At 41.8% G+C, this 17,301-nt stretch overlaps 1 protein-coding gene across 5 annotated transcripts in view; it reads right to left on the reverse strand.

Moving 5' to 3' along the window:
• The window catches only part of EPB41L4B (erythrocyte membrane protein band 4.1 like 4B), a 183,031-nt gene that overhangs the window by 110,718 nt on the left and 55,012 nt on the right, over nt 1-17,301 (reverse strand). For all 5 annotated transcript variants that reach the window (XM_068936194.1, XM_068936193.1, XM_068936198.1 and 2 more), the window contains 2 exons: nt 16,956-17,060; nt 484-526 (listed from right to left, as the gene is read on the reverse strand). In XM_068936194.1, the coding sequence (XP_068792295.1) occupies nt 484-526; nt 16,956-17,060 (148 nt within the window). The remainder of the gene's footprint in view (nt 1-483; nt 527-16,955; nt 17,061-17,301) is intronic.

Below are 17,301 nucleotides of genomic sequence, written 5' to 3' on the forward strand. Positions count from 1 at the left end.
TTCATAAAACAGCAGGTACTTCCACTAGTTTTAGCTATAACATACAAAAAAAGAGGGTAAGAGGGAGTGTTACACAATAAAATTGTTTCCTAGTTGATCTCTGAAGTTGTGTGTGTGTGGCGGGGGGGAGGGGACACGACACCCACAACCATAAAATCTGTTATGGATCAGAAACAGTGACACAATCCAAGACCTGTGTCTGGACAACCTGATTGTACAGATCAGACTGAACTTACCTAGTAACCTACTCCATCTCAGTCAAACAGGATGTGTTTAATGAGAAGTACTGAAGACTAGCCTGCTACTCATAAATGCTCTTGCATTTAGACAAAAAGATACAGTCAATTAGCTAGCCATTAAATTGAATCCATTTTCTGAGAAATATTCATTTTAATAAAGGTAATATTTAGATATTCACAATCATGTTCAAATACTCCAAGTTCAAATTCTTAAGGAAGTATTAGGCAGATACATTGTACTTACTTTTTATTTGCTTCTTAATGAGTTTAGAATGGTCCAACCAGTGCTAAAAGAGAAAACTGATGTTTAAAAACAGTTCAAATTCAAGATTTTGTTGATAAAAACTAATTACAATAAAATTTAACAGAAAGATGCATCTTAAAAGGAAATATTGCTATACTTATTCGCTAATTATTTACACATTTGAGCAAGCTCTACGGTGTGTAAGGAAAATAAGTTTTTGTCCTCAACTTCAGCAGTTGCCCAAGCACCCAACAGTCAAACCCCTAGATTTCATTCTCCTTTCAACTCCCCTCTCTGCCAGAGGGCCTTCAGATTCTGTACTACTCTGCCTTCCACTGCTCCACAGCCAGGTTGTTCATGATAAGGATGAAGACTTAATTGCACTGAAAGCATCGAGAGAAGACTGATGCACACCTCTCCTTCCTTTTTTCTAAATGAATAGGAGACACCTTTGAATAGACGCAGCCATAGTGACAAAAAAGTATGCCTCCCAGCAAAGTGTATGCACTCTTTCATCAGTGTAAATTGTGTCTACAGCAGAGCACTGTGGTGTAAATTTATCTTAAATCTTTGACTGCCTCTGTGCAAGGCCCTACTGTGAGGCCACAGTCCAGTATGAAGCAACCCACATAAATGCTCCTATCACACAGGGTAATAAAGAGTATTTGGGCTTCCTTGAAATAAATGCTCTTCTCTATATATGCATGTATTTAAAAATAGCAAAGTAGGTACTATGGAACAAAGCCTTATGGGGGAAAAAAAAAAAAATCTCCTTTATCCCTATTGAAGCATTTATACTTTCTGAAAAAGGTGAATTACTGAATAGCTACTTAGCATTCCATTAACACTGCCTTACCATGGCTAAATGTATATGAAAAATTATTTGTTGGACAGTAATGCCAGTATCCATTTATTAAGCATGCCTTAAGCAAAGGCAAAAATTTATCACAGGTACAAGAGTATAGCTCAAAAGTTTGCCAACGCATGACCCGTAAGGTAAATAAATCACCTATAAAAAGGAGAGAGAGAAAGAGAAATGGAACAATTATCCTGAAGGTGCTTTTATTTGCATGAGATTTGCCTTACTCCCCTTGGTGAAGCTGCTAAGTAATCCATCCTTGCAGATTTGAGGAATTACTATTAGAGTGGAAGTAAAATGTTATAACAGCTCATGCAAATACACTCCTTAGAGTTGCTGCTAATTGTCTCTACTTAGCTCTCATATGAAGAATTACACCAGAAACCAGAGTAGTATACAGCAGCTTTGTGAATTTTCATATTTCTGATAAGAAAACAGCATCAACACTGAAACTTTGCTTTTTTAATTGAAATTATACAAGTCACTTACTTTCACACCTCCAGAACAAATTAAACTTTTATGCTTCAAATACCTAGCAGCAAAAACGTCTTTCTCTCTGCTATTCATCTTGGCTAAAGATAAACCACCACTCACAAATCCAACATGAACCGATTCCATAAAAATAAAAGTTAAACCTCATGTTAATTAAGGCCAAATAGATACAGAGATATATATTAGAGGCAAGAAACCTCCACTCTTTTTTTCAGCTGTGGCTCATGTTATGACTATATTCAGAAACCAGCACCACACGGCTTAAATTAACAGCTAATATTGTACTCCCAGTCTTGGAATGTGGTATACCAGATAAATCAAAACTCACATAGCAGCTAGTTTCCACCCAATTCATCATAAGTGTAAACACTTATTTTTAAATTTTCTTTAAAGTATTAAGACTCTAGAAACTATTAATGCAGACCATTAAAGGACTATAATCTAGATGGGAAACCATTTCCAGCAGCTCATTCACTGTACGCACTGTATGCATCCAAGTAGTTAGAGAGGCAGACTGCCCCCGGAGACAAAACACAGCAAGCATGTTTTATTTCAGAAGCAGGACTTAACTGCCATTTTCCCCACATCGTGCATCATGGCTGTGCATGAGGGGGCCACCAGACAGCCCACAAAATAAAAATAATGAAGCACAACATGGACTGGCAGTATTATTGGCCCTGAGTCCCCAGGCCTGGTAGTTTTCATGAAGATGTGTAGAGATATCTTGGGCAATTTCTGTGAAAATTAGGCTGAATTTCAATATTCTTTCGTCTTAGACAACGTCTGGAGGTTCCTTCACACCAGAAATTGTGCCAACTTTCCAAATGCTCTCTGTTCAAAGAATTCTGCCATCCTATTCCTCTCTTGCAGCTAAAATTTCTAGATGGTAGCTGTAAACAGTAACACAGTACGTCTGTCAAGAAAAGCTAGTCTTGTCCTGTGGTACAACGAATGCTACAAGTGCCAGTCTTGAAGTCTTGAATACCTCAAGGGTGTACAAAGCGATCTCAAAAATACTTCTGAATGAACCATAAGAAAGTTTCAAAAAATTGAGCTGAAGATTTCATGGCATCCTAGCTAAAGCCAAAAAAGGTTTGGGCTTGGTTACATACCTCTTTGCTGACTCCAGAACTGGAAAGGAGTGAATTCAGAAGTCTCACTAGGAAGCCGAATAAAACCAGAGGGGTTTTTATTCTCTCAGCACCTCCTACCGTTGCTCTGCCTTTCTTGCGCTCAAACTAACAACTGCGTGTTGTTCCACGATCCAAACTCAAAGAGACATAACTCTGGATAGCAGCCAATGTTTTCTCAAAATGTAATAATCACATCGGAGGGAAAGATGCAAATGTTTCAAGGTATAGCAGATAAACTGTAGCTACTGGAATAGTCTACCTAAGGACAACAACAATTGCCAGAAGACGACTGCAAGTCGCAGTATCATAGGTTGACACAAACCCATCACACACCTGTGCTTTGCAAATTCCACTGGCTCCCCACTTGCCTCATAAAAGAATGAAAATTCCTGGTCTTGATCTACACAGCCCTCAAAGGTAACCTGTAAAGGAAAAAAACTGGGTTTCACCCTTTTTGGCTGGCTTGCTTCGCTAGTTTACAATGCATAAAGAAGGCCTTGAAGAGGCTGTTTTCCCTCATGCTTATTTATGTACTTAACTGCCAGAAACAGAAAGCCCGTTTTTAGTGGAAGTCTTCTTTGGTATCTGAAGAAGACTGCTTAAAAGCTTTCTCAAGCCTTAACCGAAGGGATAGGGGGGAGAAGGGACCAAAACGTTGCTAAACACTCAAATTAAAAAAAAAAAAAAAAAAAAAGTTGTTCCAAACAAAAGCTGGCAAGTTTTAAATCAAAGGTCAACCATACCTTTAACTATCTTTTGCTGCCTGGTTTCTAAGGCACCATAATCTTACCAGTCTGGTGTTAACCAGACAACCTTCTACAGCAGAGAAGCTAAAACTGTAAAATCTGGGAGGAAGGAACCCAAAAAGAAAAAAGAAAAAAGTGAAAGAAAAAAAACCCCAGCAACATTCCCCAACAAATCATGATTTTGGGCCTTCTCTATACATTTTAAAGTTAAAAAGTAACAGAGGAGAACTAACCCTTTTCTCTTTTCTTCTGAAGGTCACCTTTTAAAAATTATTATGGTAAGTGAATAGAAAGCCAAACCAGAATTGGGGACATGTAGCAACTCAGGGACTATGCAAGCATATAGTTAGAAACAGCACAAGCTCCCAAGAGGTCACAGCTTAGAGGATGAGAATCTTGTTCCTTTCACTCTGTATCACCTTCCTTGACCCATCCTAGAAAGTTATGCTCCACAAGAAAAACATAGCTGCAGAGAAAAACTGCTTTCAGATAAATTGCTAAGATGGATCTCAAGACGTAGCCAACACTGGGGCTGACACTGGTTAGTGCTTTTACTGGGAACCTGGGCAATGGGGCAGAATGCACCTTTGGTAAGGTGACCTCAGTATGCTGGAGAAATTAAGTTAAAGAGGTTTCTAGCTGCCCACCACAGATGATTACAGCATTCAGCACCCATAGTGGACCAGTGCCACACAACCATAAGGCCTGGGGCTGGGCTAGCTGAGGGGCAGCTCTGCCAAAAAGGCCCTGAGGGTGGTGGTGGCAGTGGGGTAAAAGGAGTGGAGAGCCTGCCTGGCGGTGCTGGAAGGCCACAGGCAGGTGCAGGGAAGTGACAGTATCCCTTTGGGCAGCACTTGTGAGGAGCACCTGGAGGGCTGTATGCCTTCTGGGCTGCCCAGAGAGTGCGAGTCAGACAGCGACATCCGAGAGAGAGCCAAGCAGCAGGCCCATGGGCTGAGAAGGGGGTTGGAGTACAGGATGTCCAAGGGGAGGCTGAGGTAACTGGTTTTGTTCAGCATTAAGAGGAGACAGATCAGAATGGTGGCAGGAATCTGATTGCTGACTACAGCTGCCTACTGGGAGGATGCAGAGAGGATGAAGCCTGACTCTTCTCAGAGGTACTTAGCAGCAGAGGGACGAGTGCCACCAGACCTATGCTGGAACACAGACAACTCCCAACCCAATAAAAGGAAACAACTGTCACCATGAGGGTGGTCAGACATGGAACAGGTGCCCAGAGAGGCTATGGAGCCTCCATGCTTGGAAATATCCAGACCTGACTGAACAAGGCCCAGAGCAACCTGCTCCAACTGGAGCTGCAATACTGGTTATGGAACAGGTCTGTTGAAACTGCTGTCACAAGAACTCTCTTCTCTGGCAAGGTGTGGAGTTGTCCTGAGTGTTTTCTGGCCAAGTGAAACACAATCACTCTGAGGCGATGAGGAAAGTGAGTATATTCAAGTAACATTTAAAGAGTTTAATGTCTTCATCAACAAGTAAGTGACTTCCCTAAAGCCACGGACAGAATGTTTTCTCATCTTGTGAACGTAGAAACTTAAACGCATACTGAAGTACTAGGGCTCAAAACAAAGGATGGTAACTCTTTCTCCATCACAGGTAATTTAACAATAGCAGTGGTAGTAAGTCCTTCAGGAGACTGAGAGCTCATACTTTTTTCTTTTTTCACAGACCTTACGAAAATAAGCCAGTGATCCTGATTAAGGTTGTGAGTGAAAGCACAGGGAACCTTCACAGGAGGAAGGATCTTCACAAAAGTCAGAGCCCTGGGGCCACTGATGGCTCTTAAAGACCCTGATTAGCCTTACCTGGGATTTCCACTCATGCACCCTCTGCCTATGGGCCCAGGAGCTCCACATAAACTCCAGGCCTGGGGCTTCAATCCTTGCCTGAGCTACACAGTGGGAGTACTCGTCTTCAGCCCTCCCTCTGGCCTTGTTTCCTCAACAGTCCTCATCTACATCATAGCTTTCTAACTCACTGTAGAAAGAGCAAAATTATGAGTTAGATCATGTTGCCTGTGAATCAAATGTTCTGAGGGTGAACTCTGCTGAGACAAATGAGAAGTTGGTTTTCTGTTTTTGCAGTATAAAGCCAAGAGGCTCAGTCTTATTTAAGGAAGCAGGCACAGTTGGAGTTTTCTGTGCTGTTTCAGTGCCAGTATCATCTCTGCTCCTATTAGCAAAAGAAAAGCTGCAAGCAGAAGGAGGACTGTGTTGTATTACAATTTCCCATTGCGCTGAACAGAACTGAAGCATTTAACTGAAGTTTTCCCTTTAGTAAGGGCCCATTCAGCATGAGACGTTTAAAGTTTTTTTTTTTAGGTATTATTAAGACTTTCTCTGTGGCGAAAGACTAAACTCTATGATCACAACATACCATATCTTCCCTTCTTAAACAACTAAGGAGAAAGAATAAAAGTTTTCTCTAGCTTGTACATTGTGCAAGTGGATGCTAAGTGGTAATGAAATATCACAGAATCATAGAACAGTTGAGGTTGGAAGGGACCTCTGGAGATCTAGTCCAATTCTCCTGCTCAAGCAGGGTCAGTTAAAGCATGTTGCCCAGGATTGTGTCCAGACAGCTTTTGAGTATCTCCAGCGAAGGAGACTCCACTACCTCTCTGGGCAACCTGTTCCAATACTCTGTCACCCTCACAGTCAAGAAGTTTTTCCTTATGTTTCCTTACACTCGTGTTTCAGTTTGTGCCTGTTGCTTCTTGTGCTGTCACTGGGCACCACTGAAAAGATTCTGGCCCTGACAATCTCCCTTCAGATACCCATAAACATTGATATGATCCCTGCTGAGCCTCCCTCCTCCAGGCTAAACAGGCCCAGCTCTCGCAGTCCTTCTTCACAGGAGAGATGCTCCAGTCCCCTCATCCTCTTTGTAGCCCTTCGCTGGACTCTCTCCAGTAGCCCCATGCCTCTCTTGTCCTGGGGAGCCCAGAACTGGGCACACTACTCCAGGTGAGGCCTCCCCCGGGCCGAGTAGAGGGGCAGGATCACCTCCCTCCACCTGCTGGCAACACTCTGCCTCATGCACCCCAGGAGACCAGTGGCCTTCTTGGCCACAAGGGCACACTGCTGGCTCGTGGTCAACTTGTTGTCCACCAGCACTCCCACGTCCTTCTCTGCAGAGCTGCTTTCCAGCAGCTCAACCCCCAACCTGTACTGGTGCCTGGGATGATGCCTCCCTAGGTGCAGGACCCTGCACTTGCCTTGACTAGACTTCACGAGGTTCCTCTTGATATCCATCTCTCCAGCCTCTCCAGGTCCCTCTGAATGGCAGCACAGCCCTCTGGTATGTCAGCCGCTCCCCCCAGTTTAGTATCATCAGCACACTTGCTGAGGGTGCACTCTGTCCCTTCCTCCAGGTCACTGATGACTACATTGAACAAGACTGGACCCAGGACTGACCCCTGGGGGACACCACTAGCTACAGGCCTCCAACTAGACTTTTCACCAGTCATCCCAACCCTTTGAGCTTCGCCAGTTCTCCATCCACCTCACCGTCCACTCATCTAGCCCACACTTCCTGAGCTTACCTGTGAGGATGTGATGGGAGAGAGTGTCCAAAGCCTTGCTGAAGTCCAGGGAGACAACATCCACTGCTCTCCCCCCTCATCTACCCAGCCAGTCATTCCATTATAGAAGGCTATCAGGTTTGTTAAGCATGATTTCATAAATGGCAACAAAGGCATGCAAGATTTTTGCTCTGGGCTTATATTTTCTATGGAGAAGCCCGTACTTGCACTGAAAGTAAGTTTCTGGGGTATGACAGTGGGTGAGGGGAGAAGAATTAGTAAGGATCCAACAGAAGACCAGTCAAGCAAGATCACACTGGCTGAAAACAATTTCTGTCACGTTTCTAGAGTTCAGGATTCCTAAATATACTACGAAAATCCAGTTAGTACCGCGAAGAAAGATAACCTCCCTCCCAATTAAAAAATGCTGTAGCAGCTGCTGCTACTGATAACATGATAGATTGAAGTGAAGAAAAATATTTAAACACAGCTTTTTTCAGGGAAAAAAAAAAGAGCAGTTTTCTATTCCTGTGATGCAAGAAAAGAGCTAGTACTATGGCAGTGATTCAGTCTTTCACTGTGCAAACTCCTAAAAGTGTTGCAATGATTATAAAGTCCTTAGATATTGCCCATGGTACCTAAGGGGTCTGCAATTCCAGGTTGAGTAGCGTACTATGTAACCGTCAGAAAGGGATGTAAAAAAAATCATAACAATTATACTTGTCTCATGGGAAATACAGATGTCTAGATTTTGTAACTAAAGTAGAGAACAAAAAACTGAGAAAGAGCTAGGTCCCTCTTCCAGGAGTCTTGTTCTGTAATCCCACTGCACCGAGGTTCAGATGCAGAGCTTCTTCTCAAGGCTTTTGCAGAGGCAATAAGGAATAAGGAAAAGAAACCTGCTTGGCAATAGAAAAGGCACAGGATGACAAAAAAAGGAGTCATGCTCAAGGCCTGCAAAACAGCCATTTCAGGAAACCAGAGAAAGCAAGAGCAAGTCAGACATGCAACTGTCATGTTGCAATGAATAATTTGCAAGATAAAATTTTGTAATGTCATCTTTTTCATCATGAACCTTCATGAAACCAACTCCTATGATTTCTAGTATACAAACACTCTCTGAATAAACCTATGAAATAACATGACTAGGGAAGCCTCTTTTCACAGCCTCTAGCACAGAGCAACTCCTGAAAGTTTTTGCCTTGTCAAAGCACTTTTAAAAAAAATATCGACTCCTTCACTCAAGAAGTCTGACACTCAGCATCCAGATTCCACCATAATATAAGCAACCTCTTAAATCCAGTAACTCGTTCTAACTGGCTCTTGTTTCTTTTGCAGTCAAGGAATCCTACAAATATTATTTTAGGACAGGAAAAGTTGCTGAGTGTTCCACACATGCTAGTATGAACTAGCAATGCTAGGCACTTGGGTGTCCTGTGCCATCTCCGCAGGTCTCCATGTCTCCCTAGAGACACCGGGGCCACTGTTACCAGGAGACGATAAGATCCCATTTTGTTCACCTTCACCGTGGTGCTCTCTCAGCTCTAGCTGGTACTCTTCTATAAGGTTCCCTATTTCATGTCAAACACTTCAGCTATTTTTATCTCCTGTCCTTCCCAAGTTCTTGCCAAGACTAGTAACTTGATGCATTTTAAACCAGGAAGGAGTACTTTTCCTAGCACTTTAATTGTCTTTTCTCTTGCTACTTACCCATACCTAAAGTTCACAAAGCCCTCAATGGGCTTTAACTTCTCACCATAAATCCTTCTATTGCCTACAGCTTACCTCCCAGTGCTATTTCTGGCACCGCAATAACCTGTGGATAAACTTTAAAATCAAACAAATGTCTCAGACAAACATCTGCTCTCAGGCTTGCAGTCCAATATACTTCTGTGGTAAACATCGTCCATTGCTTTTGTGAAGAATCCACCTAACCTTTACCGGACACACTCCACTGACCCTCGCGTGCCTTTGTGAATGCACTGAAGTAAACGTATCATTTAAAAATAGCCACGTATTGTATTGGCTTATTATTGCCATAGTAAACATAGGTTCATTCATTATTTTTGTGGACATCAGTTCTATGATCCCCAGGCTCTGATCTATTTTTCTACCATACCTAGCAGAATAAAAGCTGGTCCATGACTTTTAAGCAAAATGTGCTCAACAGCCACTTCCATCTCCATGTTCACTGGAATTTCCCTGAATCCAAGCTCTGCAAGTGAAAACGCAACACTTGCAGCAACACCTGGCACCTCGAGGCTTTGGTCAGGGTCTGAGAGCAGCAGATCACCTCTGGATCTTGGGTGTGCTTGCTGAAGGTGTTCTTTGGTAATGCAGCTGTCAGAACGCATTCTAGTCAGCTTTCCATTTATCCCCTACTTGTGCTTAGAAACAGTGTCTAGGTTTGAAGAATTAGAATATTTTGGTATCCCTCTATTTGCAACTACAACTCAGTTTTGCCTAATTCAAAAATATTTCTTTCAAACAGATCTCTGGCATATGATTTCAGCTGGACTTCATATGACAGCAAGCCTGAAAGGACTTTTAACATAACCTAGTTCTGGCCAGATGAAAAATATGCCTCCCATCATCCAAAACAACAGGAAAATTTATCTTCACAAACTCCTTCCCATCTGCTCTTTCATCAGCTAGATTTCGCAGAACAACTTTCTTATTTTCAGAAGAATTATTCCAAACTTATTCCGAAGTAATTGCCAGTTATACTAACAGCTAGCTTTTAATCAAAAAAAAAAAAAAAACAAAACTGTAAACCTCTAACAAGCAGAAGGTTGCTACGAAGGTCTTGCACATGCCAATTTCATACTCTAAAAAACACATCTAGGGTCATGCCGCATGAGGATTATTTAAAGGTAATTTTTTAAATGGTTTTCTCAGACGCTACACATAAAATCAATCACACATGTATTTCAAATCCTGTCACAGTGACTCTTCAGTTATCACCAGGAATAGTAAGACTGGGATAGAACGGGAAGAAAAATCCCAACCACAATATTATTTCTGGACACAAAGCAGCATAGCAGAAAGCAACGTAACCAAGCAGTGGCGTTCATGAAAGCCTGTCTCGGGCTGAGTCTGCACTGAGTCATCTCAGAAGCATCATGATATGTGACACTGTTTATCTGCAGTCCAGATAAACCATCCATGAATAATGGAGAGCCATATGAACATCCTTTCAAGACCATTATCCTATCCTAATTCATATACATAGGATAACCTGCTTCAGCCCAAGTAGGATTGTGCTCAACAGACCTGAGGTGACAGAAGACAAAATGGAATCCTGCCCAGAAGCAGAACCGAACGTTGAACATTAACGCAGGTATCCATCATCACAGGAGAATAGTGCAGGCAAGATTACTCCCTTTCTCCATGAAACTTGGCATCCCAGAAAGGGGGGGAACATCCCTCCCCCAAATCTATACTTCAGCTAGTTCTGTTTAGCATGACTGTCATTAGAATATACAGATGAAGAAAGCTGATTCTACTCTAGACCCTTTCCAGCAAAAAAAAAAAAAAAAAAAAAAAAAAGAGAGAGAGAGAGAGAAGAGAAGAAAAAAGACCCCTGAAAGACCCCTTTAATTTTGAAGTCTATGCTCAGAGGCTTCTTTGTATCCAACAGGCAATAGGCCTAATTAAAGGGGTGAATGAAAAATGACTGCGGAAAACACTTCCACAACTCAAACCATACACAGTGTTAAAAGATAACACCACAAACTATGTTTGCTATACTGGACAGACTGGAGACTTGACTTCTGCACCCCTGAAGTGAGATGAAGAAGCACCACTGATGGGAGAGTGGTCACAACCGCTCGCCCTCAGAAGCCGTAAGGCTGCGCCTGCAGTCTCTGCTAGGTACATGGCCCCCAGCCCCTGGGGCAAACAGCAGGAACTACTGGAAGACTACAGACTGGAGCTGCTTTGGGAACTCTCAAGTGTTTTGGAGTCTCTCAAAAGTGTTTGCAAGCTCAGATCTGGCCTGCACAGATGCAGCAAAAAGTAGCTATTCATTTGATGTTCAGCAGCTCCATGAAGCCAGCCAAGTTGCCTTAGTGCCGGTGGTATGCCAGTTCAGTAGCTGCACAATCAGTAGGTGAAGCCCCAAGCAGGACAGCAGATTGTCACCTGGACAGCTCTTGGGGCTCTCCAGCTGTGACTGGTATTTGTTCCCCCGGGCCACATTCCACAGACAGTGTCTGCAAGGACCACGCTCCCAAAGAGGTCCTAACCCAGGTGAACAAGGGAGATTCAGGGAGAACAAAAGCAGATTACTTACTTCCCTATAAATAAATGGAAAAGAGCCACAGATGAATTTGATGGCTTATTCAAGGGGAAATGGGACATTTCTGGCAGATGTAGAAAAGGAAGCCTTCCACATTATCAAAATATTTACTAGTCTCCATTTCTCCTAACATTCAATGTAAAGAACAAAAAGGCTTCTCCCTAATCTGCTCTGCCTAACAAGCACTCATAGTTATAGTATTAAGCAGTACATAAGGGAAAACTCCTAGATATCACACTACCTGACTTATTGATCGGCTTCAGTTGCTAGCTTTTCTACAACCCTCAAACGCTTAAGTGCAGTACAAAAGCAAGCACTTGAAAAAACTCGTTTTGAATAAAAATTTCTTAAAATTGAGATATGTTACTGAACATGCACACAGGAAAATAATGAGCCATCTCCAAGGGACTTCACTTGCTTGTCTAGCTGTGTGACTATTAGTAATTTATTGTGATCTGAAAGCCTATCAGCCTGTGGCACAACGTAGGAAGAGGAGGGGAGTTTCACCCTCTACAGCAGAAGCAGCCATGGTGCACCCAGTCTCTCCAAGGCCCTGACCCAATACCTGCTGAAACATCTAAGAGTCCAGTTCATAATGTGCAGAGAAGATAAAGGCATTCAGGTATTATTCTTTGTTATCCAGCTTGCTTTACCCTCTACTTTCATACTGCAGGGCTGAAAAACTGAGGCGTACATGGTCCTGACTCTCACAGGAACACCTAGCGGCAAGCAGGCTCTGTCTCAGTTAAGGGCACCTTCCGTACAGATGAGGATCTCACTGTCTGGGTTAGTGGCTCCTGGCAGATTGTTGCTGGTCAGAGGACCAGCAGAGCAGGTCATAGCTGTGCTATGCAGAGTGGTGCATTTGCTACGAAGTGGTGATTTTGCTATCTAGTTCTTGCCCCTTCCTTTTCCTTCTGTTCACATACTTGGAACACTGCTTTCCTCAGAGCCTGTTTCAGTTTCTGCACATGCTTCTCCATCTCCTCCTTCCACTGCCTTCTCACCTTTCACAGCAAATGAATCAAAAACCAATTCAGGAATTGATCAACAGTAAGAAAAAATTTAGACGGAAAACAAACCACTGCAGGACACTCCTGGCTGTCTTCTCCCTGGGGAAACCTGTCCCCTATTGTAGCCATAGGCACCTGCAGAAGGCAAGGACTGTCCCTGCACAAAAGTCTTGCTGCACATACACAGTAAATCCAGTGCATTCCCATGATGCTTCTTCCTTTTCAGTTAGCCTGTAACTGCTCGTCATCAGAAACAAAATTGAGGGAAACGGAAGCAAATTCCAGGCTAATTAATAATGGCAACCCTTCCGCTTGGAATTCCAGAAAGAAGGAGGAGATTGACAAGGCATCCATGTGTTGCTATCACACAACAGACAATGCAGACAAGGAATTCAACTTTAGAAATTGAGGCATCTTTATCCTGAGAGAACACCAGGATAGCTGCAGCTCATAAAGAGCTGAAAACCACACAGACGCTTTTATTCATGCGCTAATCTAGAATAAAAGACAGAGAAATGAAAAGCCTGAACAGAAAATGAGTAAACATTAGCCACCAGCAGATTGAAATAAGTGTCGAGTACTCCAAAACCCATGGAATATACGTTTCACATGTCCAGCTTCTGCAGAGATCAATAAATGACTTTCTCATGGCAATCCAAGTACTGTAGTAAGGGCCTCATAAGATTTTACTACTGCTATTTCCAGTCTCGTCTAAAGCTTGTAGGGCTTCCTGCTCTGCTTTAGCATACACGCACCGCAGTAAAAGCAATCAAAAGCTCAATAAGCTTTACGTTTCCTCTAAACCACTGGAAAGACTTCCTATGTACGAGTAAAACTCTTGATTAATCATCTCAAGCACTGTTTCCCTGTATAAATGATGTAACATGAGCTGAACAAGAACAGGGCAAAGGGGAACCTGTACATAATCATGATTTCTTCCAACTCCCATTCCACTTCCTTCCGTGAACGAGCAACAGAAAAGCGTAGCAAGGTTCTTATTACAAAACGACAGAAACATTCGAAGGTCTTTAGAATATTATCAAACTTATATACCAGAACTGTCCTCGAGGACCTGAGACGCAGCAAGTAATTCCTTTCTGATCACAACTAGAATAGTTGCAGAGGACCAAACCTCAGGCGTTCTGTTACTGAGTTCAGTAGGAAACAGATTTGGTCCAAAGCTACTATAATGCAACTAGAATAAGATGTAGTTTTATTCCTCACTATAACCTATAGGTTTTAATCAGTCAGAAGTGTTCGACATCAGCAGGCATTATATCTGTGTTGTCTTTTAAGTTTTCTCACTTATGAATAAAGAGGCTTTCTATTTCATCAAATTCTTCCACATACTAACAACATTTATCAATCCCTCTCCCCCCAAATATTTCTAGTTCTGGAGTTAATACCAGATAACTTAAATGTGACAGTACAAAAAGCTTTGCTTCAGACTAAACTGATAAGCTGATAAATAAGCAAGCTCCTTAGAATAGATGATTCTCTGCAACAACTTTCCATTCATGGATATCTTCAAACAGCACTAGCTACAAACTGAGGCAAAGTTCACTGAATAGGCTTTACAGTATTCTCCCTCTAACTGTTGACATTTTACCTCTCAATTTTGTATAATTTTGGATTGCACTAAAGACTTTTTGCATTAAAAATAAGAAACAAGTGGGTTTTTTTTTCTTTCAAAGCAAATATGCTCAATAACAACTTATTTTCTAAATCACAGCCATCAACATTGGTTTCCTCACTTTTTGGCAAAGTCCCAGGATCGTAGAAAACACACTGCACTCAAAAGCTGTTGGCCTCGGAGCACAGAAGCAATCTCCACTATTCAAAGACTATTCTGTGCTTTCTTATTTATAATGGTGACTTAAAGATGTTTGGCGCTCAACAATACATAATAAAGACAAAGGCTTATAGCCTCAGGGAGTTTACACAACTTTAATCTCCCGGCTCTGCAATTGCCACTGGGTGGCTGGGCTCGGCACTAAGCAGAGGCACATGGAGGTGATGCATTAATTGCTATGCAAATGAAATAAGCAGGTCACAAGTGCAAACCGGACTAAAGGAGGCAGTTTTTCTACATAACCTGTAGTTAAAAGTATGGAACTGCTTGCACAGGGTGTCGAGGAGACTAAAAGCTTGTGCAAGGTCAAGGTAAGATAGAAAAAGTTCATGGAACATTAATAACACTTTCTGAATTTAACATAAAAAGGCATCACCTTTGGCTCAGAAAGTCCCTGGACTTTGAATTGCCAGAGCAAATTATCACCATTCGCTCTTGTTCTTAAATTCTTCCATACTTTGAGCCACTATGAAAGGATACTGTGCTAAATGAACCTTTGCTCTCACCCACTGCAGCCTTTCCTACACTTTGTTTTGCTTTGATTAGAGAACTATAGAGTCAATCACACAGAATAACATTTATATGACGTCAACAAACAAAACAGGCATCTTGGAAGGTCTGGAATGAAGTAACAGCCCACCTAAAGAAGCAAAAGGATGGCATCATATGATAAAAAAGAAAAATTGTTCATGAATTTATGTAGCAACGTGTTTACAAACCAGGCCCCTAGGACGCTGGCTTGAAAATAGGCCTTGAATCCCTCTAAGCTCTATTCTCTGCCCAGCTTCAGCTAGACAAGGAAACACAGGCCTTGCACTCCATTGGAGGGGAAGAACTCTGCACTTCACTCTCCTCTTGATCCAGGAACCCATAAACCCACTACCAAAGTCCTGTAACCAGTGTTGGCTTTTTCAGGCCTTCCAGCAGCTGCTTCATAGTCCTATCCCTCTAACTCTCGCTGCCATGATTTACCTTTTTTCCACTATAAAGTAGCAGTACACAGACAAAACTACTTCTAAAAACTCTTGCACAGATAGGCACATTTTGCCCTGAACATCAGGGATAGAGTCATCTTTGGAAAACATACTTTCTCACATCTCTGCTTCATCTTTCCTACCACTCACAAGACATTTCAGTTCTGCAAATATTCAACAGAACAAGCTTTCGCCACCTCCTCAGCCAGGTCTTTTGGTTCTTATCTGTCCCCTTTCTCACTCGGAAGGACGTTGAGCTCTCCCTTTCTCCTCTCCTTCTTCTAAGAATTAGAACTTGTTCGGTAACTATTCTGAGGTAACCAGTTCCCCATAAAGTGATTTGGGGATCAATCAGTTAAGAATGCCACTAATTTTTTCTATAATGAGCAGGCACTCTCTATTAGCAATAACCTAACAATCAGCTCCATCAGAGAGAATATTCATTTACATAATGGCTTTAGTATCTGTGTTCCTGATAAAATTGTATATTAAAAAACAGTATGAACAGATTTTTTCCAAATATCATTTTCCAGTGATCAATATAGGCAATTAAAGGAACTAGGACATTAGGATAAGTGATGCATATCAGCTTTCTCTTCTTTTTAAAATTAGTTCTCTCCTAAAAACCACAGATTCCTTTTTCAGTAACAAGTGCTTATGGTATCTGGACAGGTGTGCTATTTGCCACTGAAAGTTTTTGAAGTGGTTCAGCTGGTAAGACACTGATCAGATCTAATCACACTGACCCGCACTATCACACTGTGGGCTTGTTAGGTAACGAAGCTGAGAATTCCGAGACCGTGAAGACAGAATCTACTTGTCACAAGATGTCAATATTTCCATTACCCCATAATCTTACCCTAATGGCACCTAATATATCTTCTTTCTCTCGCTTTATGAAAAAATGTGTACATGCTGCCCAGATAGGCTAAAAGCAATCACTTATTTTCTGAGTCTTTGTGTTCTCATCCGTAACCCAGGTTGCACAGTCATACCAAAACTTCAGCCCATAAGGTGAACAAAGAAAAAAATTAAATATGTATACAGTTTAACAAGGTTGCAGCCTTTTAACCCAAACTCATTAATGTCTCCCTACATCTGCAAATAGTGTACTTTATTTTAACTGCAGGTGCTAGAGGTCATTGGGTAGTAGAGAGGGGGTAAAATTTCCTCTCTTGCTTATTGTAAATAAAACTAAGTCTACAAAGCAACATAATCTGTTCACAGAACAGCACAGATAGCAGTTGTAAAAAGCCCTTTCTTGTAAGCGATTCAACTCATTTTTAATATCATGAGCCTATTAAACATAAAGCACATTTTCCTTTGCCCACAACCACTGCTTCTCCAGACTGAAGTGCGATCAAGTCATGTGCATACCGCATAAAAAGACACATGCCTCATTCTGAGGATCCAGCTTTATTTTCAACAACAAAACACCACATCACGTGTTTCAGTGGTATCCCCTTATTATCAACATTTCTCCACGGACTTGCACTGGCAAAACATTTATAACAGGCAACACTACTACAGAACATAAAAATAACTGAAGTTATACTTACTGTAACCTGGGAAGCATCCATGAATTGTAGGCCAAAGTAATCAGTTTCCACAAGGTCCAAATGATACACAATCTGGTCAAACAACTCCTGTCCCTTCGCATTTTTCTGTAACAAAAAAGTGGTTTTGTTTTTTTTGTTTGTTTTTTTAAGTTTACATAGGGAGAGAGAAGTTGCACAACTAAAAATAGTATGAATAGATATACTGCTTAGACATTGAAGAACTATGCTAACACTTTTATTTTCTTCCAAAAACATGCAACTGACATGTTCCAGTCTGCAGCTATTCCAGTAGCACTGGATTTTGCTCTTTAAAAAAAAAAAAAAAAACAAACACACACACACACAA

This window comes from Struthio camelus, chromosome 2, assembly GCF_040807025.1.
Source record: "Struthio camelus isolate bStrCam1 chromosome 2, bStrCam1.hap1, whole genome shotgun sequence".
Lineage (NCBI taxonomy): Eukaryota > Metazoa > Chordata > Aves > Struthioniformes > Struthionidae > Struthio > Struthio camelus.